Genomic DNA, 16,519 nt, shown 5'->3' with positions numbered 1-16,519 from the left:
ATGTTTCTCGTATCATACGATAAAACGTCCTTCTCAACCTCATATCGTCGACCTTTGACTGATAGGTAGGATATGTGCGTACGCGAATACAGAAGTCAAAACAAATTTATACAAGATCGACAGAAAATCAGTTTGTTCTTCCCTCTGATAATTTTATGCCGATCTTCAGAATCGTCAAGTTACGACGCATTTTACAAAGACCAAACTACAACTGCAGAAAAATTTGGAGTCCAAAGTTTGTTCAGTTTCTTGGTTCTATTATCGGAGTAAAATAAGACTTCAGCCAATTCAGAACTGAAGATGCGTGGGTTATATTTTCAAAAATATCATACGTCACTGATCGATTGTATCAGGATTAAATTGCAGCCTGCGTCACGATCGTGGCAGCATGATTAATGTAAAGATCAAGTGCTCGATTCTCATATTTCCTGTAATCGATGTGCTTATTCATTTATTATTATTACTTTTTACTTTCATTATCAGAAAACACGTTTAACTATCTGGCACTGGTGGATCGAAATTTTGATAACCCGACCTAGATATACCGATCCTCGTACCAATGCCAAAGAGTAAGTACGACGTGAAGTGCCGGAGGCAGATGTTGTCTGAGGTTTGATAACCAAGTTGCAAGTGTTGCTCAAAGCCCGAGGAAATCATATAGAGGACGTGTAAAGAAGAACAAATACAGTTGTAGCTCGCGTTTTTTTCTTTTTTTTACTTCCAAACTTAGTTTCCGAACATGGTTTCTTGTGTGGCAATTGTCATCGCGGTAATCGGTGCTGTGATAGCCGTCGCTGGTGGTCTCACTGGATATCTTTTTATACCCGATATCATCAATGAACGAGTGGAAGAGGTAACACACGTGAATTATCGGTGGTCAATACTGAAATACTATTTTCAAACAGTTGGAAGAAGAGTTTGTGAATCTATAATAGACCAAATCCAGCTCAAGTACGAATTTGGATCAGTGATCGGTGCGAGCAATGTGACCAATGCATTTTTTACGTTTCCATATTCAAATTTGATGTTTTATTTTCAAATAAAATATCTGCTTTATTAAACTTGACGATAGGAGGCTTAAAATGTTTCTCGATTTTGCAAAAGCTTACAGATTTCATGAATCTTTTCCTCGGAAACTTGGGTAAAACTATTGGTCAAAATACACTTACAACATCCGGATAGTAACGTGATTTTTACATGATTGAATAAAATTTAGCAAAAATTAATTAAGCGCAAGTTTCTATTTAAATTTTTAATACCGATATTTCGCCGGTCGCTTGTAACGATATCGTTGCTTCTGACTTTTTAGTTTCTCGGTATCTCGTGAGTTTTCTACTGTTTAAAAATTTCTATTCGTTAAACAACTGCAAATGCTGTAATGCAAACTATTGGATCATTAAGTAGAAATGTTAAACTAATTCCCTGAATTTTTTTACATTTTTTGGACACTCCTAACCGGGTTAAAAATAGCCGAGAACGATATCGTGTCAATAAACACATGGACGGCGCAGGGTTAAATAAGAGTTTGAAGAAATGAAGAATTTCGGGATTAAAATATCGTTAAGGTTTGTGATGACAAGCATTTTCTACAAAAAAAAGCAAAAAAGCAACAAAAAAAAATCGAGTCAGCTGTGATGGGTAACTTAGGTTTAATTACGGTAAATCTATACTGAAAATAAAACTTTCTATAGTACCATTTTCGTGTTTTCGGAATCATACAGAAGGATACAGAAAATTCGTGTCATCAAAAGAGAAGAGAAAAAGAAACTATCAAAAATAATGTCACATTTGGGTAGCTTATAAAATAATCATTATTATAGTTATCCGCGTCCACCAATTAATTCAACGGTTAAGATTAGCCCGAGTATCGAATTACCGATTTGACAAATTTTTGACAAATTAAGGAGAGAACGGTTAAAAAAAAATCAACTGTCACTTATTGATGGGTATTTTGCCGCGGTTTTAAATGTGAATTCTTTTCTTCTGGTTAAAAGGCGTTTTATTGTGTGCATTTGCATCAGTCGTTAAAGTAATATTTTAAGCAAGCCCTTCTTCGGCGAAGCGATCGTTCTTATGTAACGTATAGAGTATATAATAACGATGTGCGAAAATATGAATGATCGGTGTTAAAAATTGACTCTTTCGCCTTATTTCCGAACGCGAAACTTGAGTGCGTTACTGTGTAAACACAATCACTGAAAATCACAAGTATAAGGCATTTGTGTACTTAAAAATATAAGTGAAGGAGTAAACAACGCCTAGACGAAATCCTTGATGATTTTTCTATTCCGGTTACCCCATGAGGTAGACAATTATTATAGCGATGCGTCTATCTCTAGAGATAGACTAGGTAAAAGTTTACCAACTGTTGGAAAACAAAGTTGAATATAAAAAAAAAAAAAAAAAAAAAAAGCTACCGTAGCCGGATTTTACTCCAAAAAGCGTGATTGTATCGATATGTTCAAAGTAGTCTAAATCTGGTTATTGAAGTATACATCAGACACTCAAAAAAATTCAATCTTACAGTCTGTGAGGCTGGTGGAAGGTTCGGAGGCGTTTGAAAGATGGCAAAACGTGCCGGTACCAGTTTTCTATAAAGTGTACTTTTTCAACGTGAGTAATCCGGACGATGTACAGAACGGGATTCAGCCAATTGTCGAGGAAATCGGCCCTTACGTTTACAAGTAAGAAAAATTTTCCTTTTCGCAACAGTGTGCGTAAAATTCGATTTTGCACCTCGATATTCCGGGCGTAAATTGCTCCGTTTTTAAACACTGTGCGTAGAATTCGATTTCACACCTTGTAGGTGTAAAATAAAAACATCGTTTTTTACGTTTAAACATTCAAATAATACAAAGAAACGAAAATTTGAGAACCCTAAAATGTGGGTATAAAGTAATTACTGACAATTTTTACGCCCGCATTTTAATTTTATTTCTTTTCACTGTAATCGAATTTTACGCACAGTGTTTAAAAACGGAGCATTTTACGCCCGGAATATCGAGGTGTAAAATCGAATTTTCCGCACACTGTTGCAAAAAATAACGTATGCAACACGGGCGTAAAAGAGGGTCTCACGACCTTGTGCTGACGACCTCGTACGACACCCGGTCGTAAAACCCTCTTTTACGCCCTTGTTACATAATATACTATTTCAATTCGTATAATTATTTTATCGACACAAATTATACCCGACTTTTATACTCGATTACTCGATATACATTTGCCAAGTGTGTGACAATTAATCGAAGTGAGGATAAGGATCGGTAAACCTAATCAAGTGGACGCTTGATGCATACGCAATCGCAATATTGACCGATAACTCAAGGAGATAAAAGAAGACCCTGCACAGTTTCGATTACTATCTGAAATCCGTTGATATCTTTGCAGGCAGTACAGAACGAAGATAAACATTACTGCGGCTGATGATCTGCTTTCCTATTATCAGCACCAGCTTTTCGAATTCGACGAAGAAGCGTCGGACCCGTTAACGGAATACGATGACATAACTGTCGTAAATTTACCCCTCATGGTGAGCGTCCGTACAAAATTAAGATAAATATGCTGTCACGTGTCGAAAGTCCCGTCATTTCCGTAGTAGAAGTTCGATTTGTTTTCGCTGATTCAATACAAGTTCGTGAAATGCATCGACGAGTTTCAATAATGCGGGATTTCGTATACCCAAACAACAGCATCGTTTTCATAATCCATAATCGTAATATTCATGTACTCTCTTGCATCTGAATTCTCCTCGAGATCATAGCCAAGATTGTTTTTTCTTACCTAGTGCGGAAAATTCAATTTTGCGTATCCGAATGAGTGCGAAAAATATTACATTCCCGTACTGGTCCATGAATCAAATCGAAATATCTTGTTTGATTCAATTACGGTACTAGTGCGTGAATGTAATACTTTTCGCATTCATTTGGGTACGCAAAATCGGATTTTACACACTCAGTTGGGAAAAATAATATACGCACTAGTTGCGCAATTTACTGTTTCTGTATTCTTTTTATGCAAGTATTTTTCCAAGATTAAAATTTTTCGCAGTCGATTGCAACGGTGGCTGAGTATAACTCAGCATCGAGTCTTATCTCCCAACTGGCTCTATTGAACACTGCTATTCCAACGATCTTCCAAAATCCAACCTCGGTATTCCTGACCACGACACCGAGGGACTTCCTCTTCGACGGTGTCTACGTATACTGCAACTCTACCGGCATTATCAACACCATTATATGCAATCAAATTGAGAATTACGCCCCGAAAACGATGCCTCGTTTGTCGGACGGCCGGTTCAAGTTTTCCCTCTTCAGCCACGTGAGTATAATTCGATCACCTGAAACCCAGGATTCCGTTTTGTGCGGTCAATTAGAATAATCATTCAACAAATGCCAACTCATAGGTAAATCTCAACGTTAGTCTGATATTTAATTTCAACGTTTAATCGGTGCTAAACGTTTTACCGTAATTAAACACTCGGTCTAATGACTATTTTATCAAGCTATCTTTTAAATATGATTTATATGAAAATATTTCAAGCATATAGCATCCTGCGGATACATAAGAAAAATTCCAAGAAAAGTCTGAGCGATATTTCAATGCGATTAGCATTCTTCTCAGTCTACGTCTCTGCTTATGCCTCCAAAATTTCAATAATTCAGAAAACTCAAAATCTGTAACTTACAATAAAATATATACTGAGAAAACAAGTTTTTCCTATGTTATTTCCATAACAAACTTCGATCTCAAAGTAAACTATTTTAGAGTTAAGAAAAAAATCTGAAAAAAATTAGAAATTTGTTTTTGAATTATTTGAAGTTGAATTGGAAGGGGGGGGGGGGCATAAAAAATTCGTTATCACCCTAAATAAGGACCACCCTAATATATGTATATACAATAATTTATTATACATAGTATGTCTTTTCGCGATGACGAATATCAACTTTGGGATAAGAATATACCTGACATATAATATGATCCACGAATACGAATAAACCCGAGCCAGTCTCTATAAGTGTATGTCTCTGGGAATTATCCGGGATTTTTGACACCCCGCAAAACGTATAATATATTAGCAGTTTCTAAACGGTTTCAGTCATATATCCGGTAGTGTATCACCGAGTATGCTAAATACATACGGTAACCGCAGCTGTGTAGTTGTCACCAGCCTAATGAATATTCCTCTCGTTCTATTACAAACGACATTCATTACAGCGTATGAGAACAACTTTGGCATCGGATTATTTTTTTTTTTTTTGCATATTACAATATTATTACATACCTGATCCATTCACCTTTTCTCACGCGAATGGTAAATATTCAGACACGTAGGTATTCGCACATACATGCATTGGTTTATTGCTACTTGGAAACACTCCTTCGGGAATCGAGAAATCGGCATGGCTAAAACGTTTCTTGTACAACACAAACATATTTTATGTGTTTTTCCATGCGTGTTTTCTATACACTAAGTACTGGTTTCTATATGACGGTAGAGTCAGTCACCAAATGCGGATAAAAAAAGACCACTTTTAAGTCCTACGAGTCGAAAGTAGTCTTTTCTCAACTCCGCGCATGCGCTGTCGTGAACAAATCTAACATTACGCGGTCCTAACCTCAATTTCGTGTTGCGGGCAAAAAAACGCGCGATCCGAATAGATCGAGTTTGGCCCTTTGTTGCGTAATAAATTATTAATTATTACCGTTAATTTCCAAATCCCCTCTCTTTTGCAGAAAAATGATTCAAACGACGGTTACTACTCGATCAACAGCGGTCTCAACGACATTTCTCAACTGGGAGACATAATTTCCTGGGAAAACTCAAGCGTGTTGGATACGTGGACGGAAGACGGTAGTTGTAACGACATAGTCGGTTGCGATGCGAGTATCTATCCACCGTTCAGAACCCAGGGACCAAGCGTAAACATTTTCAGCACCGACATATGCAGGTATAGAACTCGAATTGGATATAAAAAATGATAAGGTCATTCCAATCCAATGTTAAGGATTAAGGTATACCGACGCCCTAGATCCGTTCAAATGAACTTCTATCACGATCGACAGGTCAGTGAGGCTTGACTTTTCGGAAGTATCCAGTTACTCCGGAATTGATAGTTACAAGTACGTGGTTAGCAAAGACATGCTCTCATCGCCGTTAACCTATTCGGAAAACCAATGCTTCTGCCTGAATCGTACCGAAGGAATAAGAGGCACCGATGGCTGTCTATTGGACGGCGCTATGGAGCTTTGGGACTGCCAAGGTGAGCCGTGATCTGTGTTCCAGGCGTTTTATCGTATGCCAAATATTACCATCTTGCGTCCCCTCATCTCCTCCCCCCCCCCCCCCCCCCCCCCACCCATGGGGTATTTACATGGGAATGACAGACGAGTGGGCGACTCGAGAGAGAGAGAGAGGATTATTGCTGGTTATTTCTAGACACGTTCACGTTCCTTATGGTAATCCGCATGCTTGTAAACTATGCGCAGATCGAGTAGCTATGCCACGTCCATTAACGGACGTCCAATAATGTCCGAAAACCTGTTATCTCAGGTTTACACGGGTGCCTGATGTCGGTGTACGCGTTAGTAAACAGTACAAGGTATATTCACGGAGATAATACCAATTAGGGAGTTATCAAAGCGATCTCATATCGCTTCCGAAGCTTTATAATACCACAGGGTGATTGCGATACGGATAATGTCACATTTTAACTTTTTTATTTTATTATGTATTACATACGTATGTGTACATATATTTTTTTTGACACTGTGTACAGAATTCGATATTAACGGCAACTTTTTTACTTTGCCTGATTTTTTCTTCTTATTCTCTTACTCGATACTTGGATAGAATTTTTTCTCGTTCTCCTCGATGTGTGTCAAAACCGCGGTTAGAATTAGTGTCTCAGATTTTATTACTCCAATCACAGGTGTGATGAAAACGTTGATGATTGATGATGATTACGTTTGATGTGCGTGTGTCTGATAACTGCAGATTGCTATCGCGAACGTTTCCAATTCACTCATCTAATTTTGAACCGGAGAAGAGAAAATAATTTTCTTACCAAAATTTCTCATCCATTACATATGCATATATGTATAAGCATATTTCGATAAGTATGTTCTGGTTGTACGACTCGGTGTTGTAATAATATTTATTCACCCGTTGGACTTACAATCTATTCTCTTTGCACTTGCGTGTACTTACCGACAATTTTTCACGAATTTCTGACATTATAGATTTCTAAATGCGGAATAATAACAATATGTGCGACGAAAAACCATATTTTTTTAGAATTCAGTAGACGCTTGCAAAAAAAAATTTTATGTAACTCTACGCGTCTTCTGATCAATTGGCCAATCGGAAGACAACTGATCGCGATGCGTTGCTGAAAGCTCCACAAAAATGGTAAAAATACTTGTTCAGCCCCGGAAATAGTAATCAAGCTAATCGTTTGAGGTGATTTGCACGAATAAAGCCACAGAAGACTTTGAACTTTTTTGGGGAAAACAACTCGAGATTTGAGTGATACAATAATTTTTCGGGTTGAATTAATTTAAATAAATTTATGTAATACAACTTAATTTTTTGAACGCAGGTAGATTTATTCAATTCAACTTGATTCGTTTCAATTCATGAATCTCAATTTTTTCTCGATAATTAATTCACCGTTATTGAAGTGAATTTGAAAAAATTTCAATTCATTCTTTTGTATTACCTGTTAATTCGATGTTTTTTTTTTTTTTAATTTAACTCAATTTTTTTTTCTCTGTAAACAGATAATTCTGGCATGAATCTAAACTAATTCAAATCATATTGACTTGGTTTTCCATAATTCGGTTATTTCTCAGTTAATTTTCAATATTTCAGTTAAATTATTGTTAATTCAGTTAATTCTCATTAATTCAAAAATCTATTGACAAGTGAATACAGCGATTTATTTCTTCTTAGTTCGAGCAAGCTGCGTGCTTTTAATAAAATGCCTTTAAAAGGTTGCTTATCATCGTATAAAAATCGGTGAAGATCGACTTTTGTCATTAAATATGAGGATTGCCTTGAAGAGTACAAGGAAGTGTGATACTTTCGATATCTGCTGATAAACTTGATTCGAATGTCTGTATGTGTGAATCCACACGGTCACATCTTATCTAAAAGTAAATTTTCACATATTCGTCGCGACGGTCAGGCAAACTTGTCTCTCGTAGACTCCCACCTGCGGAAGAATTATTTCCATGACCGTCTCGGACTTGTTGCACTTGACCCGATGGCCTGAAGCCCTCAATGCTTAAGCGAGACGCGCCGTCTGTCGAATCGTCGCGATTGTGTGTTTTCTCTTCACGTGTAGTCGCGTGATGAAACAACGAGTATAAATAATATACGAAGTGCTTGAGGAAATGAATAAATTTAATAAATAATGAATTAGCGCGCTGGTATCTACGTATATTCAGGTTTTTTGCAAAAATATATATTCGAGAGAAATTTCCCTGATTTCACACGAAATGTCAAAAGTTTAACAAAAAGATTTATGCATTCGGGAGAGTCACGTGGATTTCACTAGGCGGGATTACTTTGCCAGATACTTTCGTTTCTTTAAATTTTTTTACGGAAGTTTAATGACTTTTTCAGGAAATGTAGAGCTGGGATGTAATGTTAACGATTAAATGATACAGTAAACTAGAGTTTATTGCAATTTTTTGGTATTTTTTTGTGATTTTTTGACTTCATTGTGTCTATTTGTCTTATTATCATAACGCAAAAGAATTTTTTCTGCCTTAATATCGTTCGTTTTGACTGCAATTTAACGAGTTGTTTAACCTGCGATTCTGACGAGAATTCACGACTTGTGGATTCATATTGCAATCACGATTCGATATTTTGTTAAACAAGGCAAAAATTGTTTACCAAGAAAAGCCAACTCAACTCAACTTGAACCAAAGTACAAAAGCAGAAAAAAAGAGCAAACACTAAAAATCGAAAAAAGAAAAAATACCTCTCGAAGAAGCAATGAAATTCGTTGAAAAAAAACCTATATAACGTGTAAATAGAGATAAATATGTATATAAATTCGTACATGAATATTAATGACTAGACGAAGCTTCAATCGAACTAGCCAGCCAAAATCACAGGAACAGTTGACAAGAAATGCTCCGTTTTCAGTCCACCATTCGATAATTAAGCAGTCATTAAGTTAAAATTGACTACCCACAAGTTAAATAAAAAAACAAGCAAGAAAATTGTACCTAGAAGGACTATTCCTAGAACATCCCGCTTTTTACAAACGATCAGAAATATCCTGGCTGATTTTATTCAAAATCTAATCAGTTATAAGTTTAGTAAAGCAAAATGAACGGACTAAATTTTATCCGCATTGTTCCATCCGTTTTCGCGTTATTCCTCGATAAAAGAATGTTCATTTTTGCGAATAACCCAGAAAGGTGGACTGTTTTACCCGAAATTAAACTAGTTCTACGTTATTAAAAACCGCGTCGATCGAGACCAAAATCATTAAAATCCGTTTATTCAGTCTCGAAAAATCGATCAAAAAGCGTTCATCCGAGGACGCATTATGTGGACCCCAAAACGAGTAAATATAGTGAAAAATCAAGTTTTTGGTCTCGGTGTGATCATAACTAGTTCCCCCGTTGACCGTCAGTTGAAAAAAACAAAAAACCTCGGAACATTCCAAACTTGTCATATGCGAGTTAATGCCGATCTATACACAGGTCCAGAAATTTTATAGTCTGATATACGTGACGATGTGTTCATTGAATTTTGGTATTCGTTGAAAAGAGAGGATCCGTGATTGTATCAGCGAGCAAAAATTTTCCACTCATTCATTAACAAAAACGAGAAATGTCAAACGACTCGAAAGAAGAATTCGCCAAAAAACGATGCCAAAAATAGCGATAATGGCCGACGGACAACGTGTTCGCGGTCGGAACACGTGCGCATCTACAATAAAGTGTATAACGTAGAATTATAGAGGCACGGGTCATCCAACCATCACCCGCCTCCCTTCCCCGAGACCGCGTTAATCCTAGAATCTAACCAAGACGCGTTTCCTCTCTCTACAAGTCTTTATCCCATGATTATCCCCCTACGCCTCCTCTGGTTTTTCATTCACCTGCGTAGCGGATATAAAACCGAAGAGCCTGAGACACGGCGCAAAGCGTCTCCTCATCTTCGACACGACAGGCTGTAGCAGGTCCGAAAACCGCGTTTGAGAACCGTTAATCGCCGCTAGGTGGCGCGTCGTTCGATCAGTCGCGGAGCACGTAACATCGAGAGAGGAAACTTGCCAAAAAAAACGAACAAGATAAGCCAAAAGCGTATAAATCATTGCAACACCGTCTACCAGTTTTTGCTGATATTCATAAAACGCGGCAATCTCGATAAATAAACGGGCAACGATTCAACCATGACGAGAAACGGTTTCGCACTACTATCTCTGTTCGCGGTGAGCCTTGCGATTGGCTGTTCAGGGAAAGTTTATAACCGTTGCGAACTAGCTAGAGAGTTGAAGGACATGCCGGGGGTGATTCCCGAGCACGTTGCGACCTGGGTCTGCATCGCGTACCACGAATCGAGGTTCGACACTTCCGCGATCGGTCGAGGAAACGGGGACTGGTCCTGGGATCACGGTCTGTTCCAGCTGAGCGATCGGTACTGGTGCGGACGGAACAGGATTGGCGGAGCCTGCGGCTTGGCCTGCGCCTCTCTCAGGGACGAGGACATCGCGAACGACATGCAGTGCATGCGGGTCATATTCGAGGAGCACAAACGACTATCGGGCGATGGTTTCAACGCCTGGGCCGTTTATGGACGGTGTCGGGGCCCGAGGGCAGATAGATTTATTTCCGGGTGTTTCGACGGGTTCGAGATCGATGAAAACGACCTTTAAATTTGAGAGGATAAAAGGATCGACGATGACGAACCGCCGAGGAGCATGTCGTATGATAAAAAAAAAAAAAAAAAAAAAACGTTTCTTTAACGAATGGAAGTAAAATTTAGTGTCGACTGCAGTTATTTATTACGTATATCGACGGTGGTCGCGCGGTCGCCGATTTTTGACATCAATTTTTCAAATTTCTTTCTGGGTCTAGGTATGTGTATAAATATTCGTTGTTTCTCTTCGTCCTTGAATTTTCCAATTTATGATGCGGTATAAGACAGAGAGATCGAGACAAAGAAGTCTCGTTATAAGTAAGTCGACTACTCGTTTTACGAAAATTTAATTTATTATTAGAAGATGTATAAAGTAACTGCGAACATATGAATAGCGTAATATCGCTCGATCGTTTAATTTGAAGGATAAATGTAAATAATTATCTAACACATTTAATACGCGTTTAAACAATTAATATATCGCTCTCTATAATACGGGAACCACGGGTGAAAAGAGTAAATAAGCTTACCGTTTTTATTAACGGTAGTAAAACTTAAGTGCCATATATATGCGCGATGCGTATAATAAAATACCTGTTAAACCGCTTCGTGCATCAGCACACGGAAGATGATGGAAAACTCTGGTTACGGAATTTGAAGGTAATTTAGGTGTGATATATACAGTATAACAGCACAATACCAGATCGTCGCATTACGTTGATAATGCTGCGATTAAATACGATATATATATATGATATAATGAAAAAGTAGCTGATTCGAAAATTCAATAATCATTTCGAATGATGATAATTTTTTTATCATATATCAAATATTCATCCTTGAAAGACGCATCAATTATACCGTAAATATATACTTAATTGTATCTGTCACCCAGTTATTCCATGTGGCTACAGCACAAAACGTTATAACGCGTGTAATATAAATGATAGAATTAGACTCGCCAAATCGATTGATTGTTAATTAATCTGACATAATTTACAGGTGCACCGATCGTTCTTTCACATCCGCATTTCTACCTCGCGGACGAATCGTATCAAAATGGCGTCGATGGACTCAGCCCGAACAAATCTCTGCACGAAATGTTCGTGGAATTGGAACCGGTATGGCGATAGCAAACCCATAAATCCTGTGACTAAAAAATATCTATATATGTCATATCGCTATGTTGAAGTCACATTTATAGCATCTTTTGATTGTTAGGAACAGATCTCTGGACTCGAATCACGTGCAAAAATAAAGATATGAGTAGTTTATAATAAATGGATGCTTTAATTTTGTGCACTACTTTCGCAGATAACCGGAACTCTTCTGCATGGAAGTAAAAGAGTTCAATTCAACATCTTCCTCAGACCAATCTCGCGCATCTCTTTGACCACCAATCTGTCCACCACACTGATGCCTGTTGTGTGGATCGACGAGGTAAATCTCTCACTTTCGTTTCGATCGCGGTTTTACGACTCATCTCATTCAAATCAGAATCTCATGTTCGATTTGTATACAGACAGTAATCTTTTATTTGCAAAAACTATTCATACTTTTCTTGCAGGGCATCGAACTAACCGATGAATTTATCGATGAACTGAACACGAGTCTGTTCGATCTACTGGATCTTATTAATTATATCATATGGGGTGCCATAGGCGGTGGGACGGTTTTGTTCGTCATAGGATTTGTCTGGTCGCTGATATCATGCTGCCGGTCTAGATCAACATCTGCCAAAAAAGTCGGTGGATAAATAATCTACGCTCGTATTTTTCATCTGTTGTGTAAATACGCTTAAAGAAGAAAACTTTTTTTACCACCAGTATAATAATTCGGTATTAAAATCCATTTCCGTATAGTGATAATAATAATAATAATAGTAATAATAATACTATAATTATGTACTGCTGCGCTATTCTACTGAAAAAAATGTTCCAGTTTGGATTAAATACATTGTAATATACTACGTTATAGTAGAAACATGTTATATAGTCGTCACTGTAAGAGAAACGTGTGATAAAAATTCGAAACGATTTTCGAAAAAAGATTCATATAATATTAAGAAAAAATACTTATACTTTATTATCGCCAATAAAAAATTCTTTAGTTGAAATGCCTGCATGGTTTAATGAACTCCGATTTTATCACTGATTGATAAAGTTTGTTAGAAACAGTTCAATGTCACGACGACCTACTTAATCAAGCTTAAACAACGATCCAAACAAGTCAAATATAATTATTAATTCAGGCCAAGTGCGACTTCTTAGTCATGACATAGTTACTCCCCATTTTATAATCGTTAAAATATTTGAGAAGATACTAGAGACGGATAGAAGAGTTCGTTTGAACCCATTAATATAACCCTCTTCGAATGGCGTACTAAGTACTGGTTTTATACCATCTCAGAGTGTAATTTTGCAAATGCTGAATGTAGTTGTTGTCTGAAATTTTGTAACGATACTATGTAGTTGGTCACTTTTTTTCATCCGTGAACGCGTAGCGAATGTCACAGAAAATGTGCGTCAAGGTGGTCAAATTATTAATAATAATCAATAACCATGATCTGATACGTAACTGTTTTTCTCGAATGAACGTAAACGAGTGAAGTAATTGATCATTAAATATCACCCAACGTCGCGTTGTCTAGTGTAAATGGTGAAGAAACAAATCTATTATAGGATCTGGAATGTATTGTAGCTTAGTCTGCATAAATTGATAAAGCAATGGACGAAATGGCGAGTATTATAATGGACGGAAGAAAAAAAAAAATTTATTCTCAACACCACTTAGCGTCTTGGATCTGCTTTTGTCCTTTTGTCGGATAGAATTATAAGCTAAGAATATTCATAAAATAATAATAATAATAAGCCTGGATATCTATAGACGAGTCGTTTACCTTGTGGTTCACTGCGTTGATCGAGTAGTGGTTGGTGATGAAGTTCGTATCCAATAAGTATTTATAAGATTTAAAATCAGCATATGTACCATCATTAGTATAGAAGTGTTTCCCATTTCTATTCTGAGATAATATTATTAATTATTGTAAATTTATTTCGATTCACAAATCCGTAAAGTCAACTTTGCGTTGATGTATTAGAATATTTTTCAATACATCAAGTGTCGATGTGACACTTTTGGACCTCGTGGTCACTGATCATCTACCATCTGCTACCTGAGAAGAAGTACAAATAAATTTTCTTCCATCGATCACCTGCGTTCTGCAATGAAGTGCATAATTTCTTTGTTCCATTAGTGAAAGGAATTCTAGTGAGTGTTCCGTTTCCATTGCGAGGTACGACCAAAAATGACATATCAACTAATCACTATTCATCAACTTATTTTTCGTAAGTGTTACTTCCATTTTTTATCTGATCCGACTTCTGGTTGAATCGAAAATGAGTCTCTTGTTGCACAAGTAAAGTCTCAATTAGATGATGACCTTGCTTGATGACCACAAATGTTAGATCTGTGTTATCTACATCCATTTCGGATATAAACAAGTTCCTCTAACGAACGGTTGGACAGATAGATAGGGTGGCGCAAAAACAGACTATTTTTTTTGAGTCTCGTGTGAAAAAACGTTAGTTTTTGATGTTTTAAGAGCCCACTCCAAAGGACAGCTCGCAAAAAAAATTTTTTTGCGACACCCCAATGTCACATGCTCAAAAAACGTTCTTGTTTGTTTACCAAGGTACCAAATACCGAATACCATGAACGACAGTAACAAAAATAAAAAATTGTCATTCGAAAATGTCGGTATTTGTTGTTATGTAACTTAATTCCAACGCAATGAACATTTAGTTTGACTTGCGACGTAACTTTTCCTGCTTTTCCACGTTATTCCAGTTGCGCGAATCCGGCCGTAATCACTAATTGTAAAGTGAAAAAGCTGCTAATCGGCACGGACACAGGAAGTGACGATTCAGTCGCAATCATCATGGTAGCGGAATCCGAAAAACTCAACGAGGGCACAGAAGTAGTTGGCATTACATGCGTGAACTGAAACACTTACGTGTGACGCCAATGGCAAGGCCAGGAATTATTGTGATGCGGTATAGTTGCTGCCGTTGCATTGACTTCCTAAGATAATTTTACCAGTTATTGACCTTTGCTGGTTGTGTATGTTTAACCCGTAGTTCTAAAATTACCAAAAAATAAATTTGTAGTGTCTCTAACCCTCCAGCAATTGGATTTAGTCATCGAGAAATCATTTTTGCTGTTAATTTATAATTTTGGAAAATAAAAGGGTAGAGGTTTCAGTTTCAATCGACATAAATGAATATCGATTCTATACATCGAATAATAAACAAAACCTTAATTTGTTACTTATAAAGTTTGTTTTTGTCTTTTTTACGTTGATAAATAAGTCTTGAAGTTTTTGATTCATAGCTAATATGGATGCGTATTTGGAAGAGAAAGGAAAACGTTTTCACCAAGATATGACGGACTTTATCGTTATTAACGTTATCAGGGGCAGTGTAATCAGAGCGTAACGGGAGATTACGTGCGTGGTTTGATACGGAAAATTCCGAAGAAATGGGAAAATATTAATGAAACAAAAAAATAAAAACATTAAACTTCGTTTATCAATGAAATAGTAAAACCGTTACACCCGTAAAAACACATGTTCAGTATTGAAATCTGTTCTCTAGGCGTTGGTTGATTCACGCTTTGCGTTTTGTCAGCAGACTAAAAACGAATATATATCTACGTACGCGAAGGGCTGAGCTATTTAAATAAATCTTAGTAAATTCTTTCCGAAATCGTATTTACTTCTCTACCCACGTGATGGGTGATTTTAATATCAACATACTACTGATGCTTGTCTTATCTAGTTTGAGGTGAGAACAACAATTTAGTTTACCATTTATGATTGACGTATTATTCAAGCAAATCCTATCGTAATCATAATTTATTAGGTATTAGTGGATTATATCCTGTCTCGTTAGGAGGATAAATTGTTCGGATAATACCAAAACAAACACTGTTTAATGTCGAATTTTATTTGTTGTAAATTAAATTCATACGCGTGATAGAGAAATTTGTTGAATATTTTTAAGAGACGCGATTATTGTGCAACAGAGAAAATCGACGATGAACTGTGTTTTCACCTTCTCTTAATGATTAAAAAACTCGTAACTTTTCATAATTCGCCTTCATGAGACTGCTTGATTTCTAACGTTATTCCAGTTGCATCATCTCGTCAGCTGTGATAACTCCAGTAAGGAAGCTGTTGATCGACACGGACGCGGGGGGTGACGATGCGGTCGCCATTATCATGGCTACAGAATCCGAAAATCTTAAGGAGGGACCAAAAGTGGTTGGCATTACTTGCGTCAATGGAAATGCTTACGTTGACAACGTCGCCCTGAATGTTCTGAAGATTCTTAAAACCGTAAACAGGCTTGACGTAAGTCGAAGGACCGAGTCAAAACACATTTTCGATGGTGACTGTAAGCCGTCTGTCAAGTTTTGGATCCAAGCTGATTGTTACTGACACAGATTAGTCATTTTAGAAACTTTTAAATAACCATGGTTACGATATATTCGATACCTCTTAAGAAAAGTAGCATGATTCAGATTTCTTACGAAATTTAGCACGTTTTAATACTAATTAGTAAGAATGTA

At 37.0% G+C, this 16,519-nt stretch overlaps 4 protein-coding genes across 6 annotated transcripts in view; 3 read left to right on the top strand and 1 right to left on the bottom strand.

Moving 5' to 3' along the window:
• The first annotated feature begins 278 nt into the window (after positions 1–278).
• Positions 279–12,970, top strand: LOC124404756 (sensory neuron membrane protein 2). Of its 2 annotated transcripts, none has more exons than XM_046879119.1 (9): positions 279–610; positions 2,527–2,684; positions 3,391–3,532; positions 4,051–4,320; positions 5,737–5,951; positions 6,067–6,263; positions 11,891–12,009; positions 12,203–12,328; positions 12,456–12,969. In XM_046879119.1, exons 1-9 carry the CDS (start codon positions 560–562, stop codon positions 12,642–12,644), a joined length of 1,467 nt encoding a protein of 488 aa, XP_046735075.1. In that variant the 5' UTR covers positions 279–559; the 3' UTR covers positions 12,645–12,969. The 2 variants fall into 2 exon arrangements, with proteins under 2 accessions (XP_046735075.1, XP_046735074.1); XM_046879118.1 differs by lacking the exon at positions 279–610 and adding an exon at positions 648–853 and having other exon boundaries at positions 12,456–12,970.
• LOC124404753 overlaps positions 4,189–16,519 on the bottom strand; it is a 27,679-nt gene continuing 15,348 nt past the window's right edge. For both annotated transcript variants that reach the window (XM_046879109.1, XM_046879107.1), the window contains one exon: positions 4,189–4,339. The gene's annotated coding sequence lies outside the window, so the exon portion shown is untranslated. The remainder of the gene's footprint in view (positions 4,340–16,519) is intronic.
• Positions 10,155–10,960, top strand: LOC124404766 (lysozyme C-1-like). Its single transcript, XM_046879140.1, has one exon. The coding sequence runs from the start codon at positions 10,422–10,424 to the stop codon at positions 10,902–10,904; it is 483 nt and encodes a 160-aa protein (XP_046735096.1). The 5' UTR covers positions 10,155–10,421; the 3' UTR covers positions 10,905–10,960.
• Positions 15,549–16,519, top strand: part of LOC124404763 (probable uridine nucleosidase 2) — a 2,611-nt gene continuing 1,640 nt past the window's right edge. The window contains exons 1-2 of the mRNA XM_046879135.1: positions 15,549–15,732; positions 16,082–16,301. Coding sequence (XP_046735091.1) covers positions 15,680–15,732; positions 16,082–16,301 — 273 coding nt within the window. The 5' untranslated portion in view covers positions 15,549–15,679. The remainder of the gene's footprint in view (positions 15,733–16,081; positions 16,302–16,519) is intronic.

Source organism: Diprion similis, chromosome 3 (genome assembly GCF_021155765.1).
Source record: "Diprion similis isolate iyDipSimi1 chromosome 3, iyDipSimi1.1, whole genome shotgun sequence".
In the NCBI taxonomy this organism is placed as follows: domain Eukaryota; kingdom Metazoa; phylum Arthropoda; class Insecta; order Hymenoptera; family Diprionidae; genus Diprion; species Diprion similis.
This window is presented reverse-complemented; position numbering and strand designations above follow the sequence as displayed.

Bases quoted from the DNA above. Each gene is read 5' to 3' on its own strand.
- LOC124404756 (XM_046879118.1), top strand. From the start codon at position 740: ATGGTTTCTTGTGTGGCAATTGTCATCGCGGTAATCGGTGCTGTGATA. The intron at 4,321-5,736 runs GTGAGTATAATT...TCTCTTTTGCAG, and splicing joins AGTTTTCCCTCTTCAGCCAC to AAAAATGATTCAAACGACGG. The intron at 5,952-6,066 runs GTATAGAACTCG...CACGATCGACAG, and splicing joins TTCAGCACCGACATATGCAG to GTCAGTGAGGCTTGACTTTT.
- LOC124404766 (XM_046879140.1), top strand. From the start codon at position 10,422: ATGACGAGAAACGGTTTCGCACTACTATCTCTGTTCGCGGTGAGCCTT.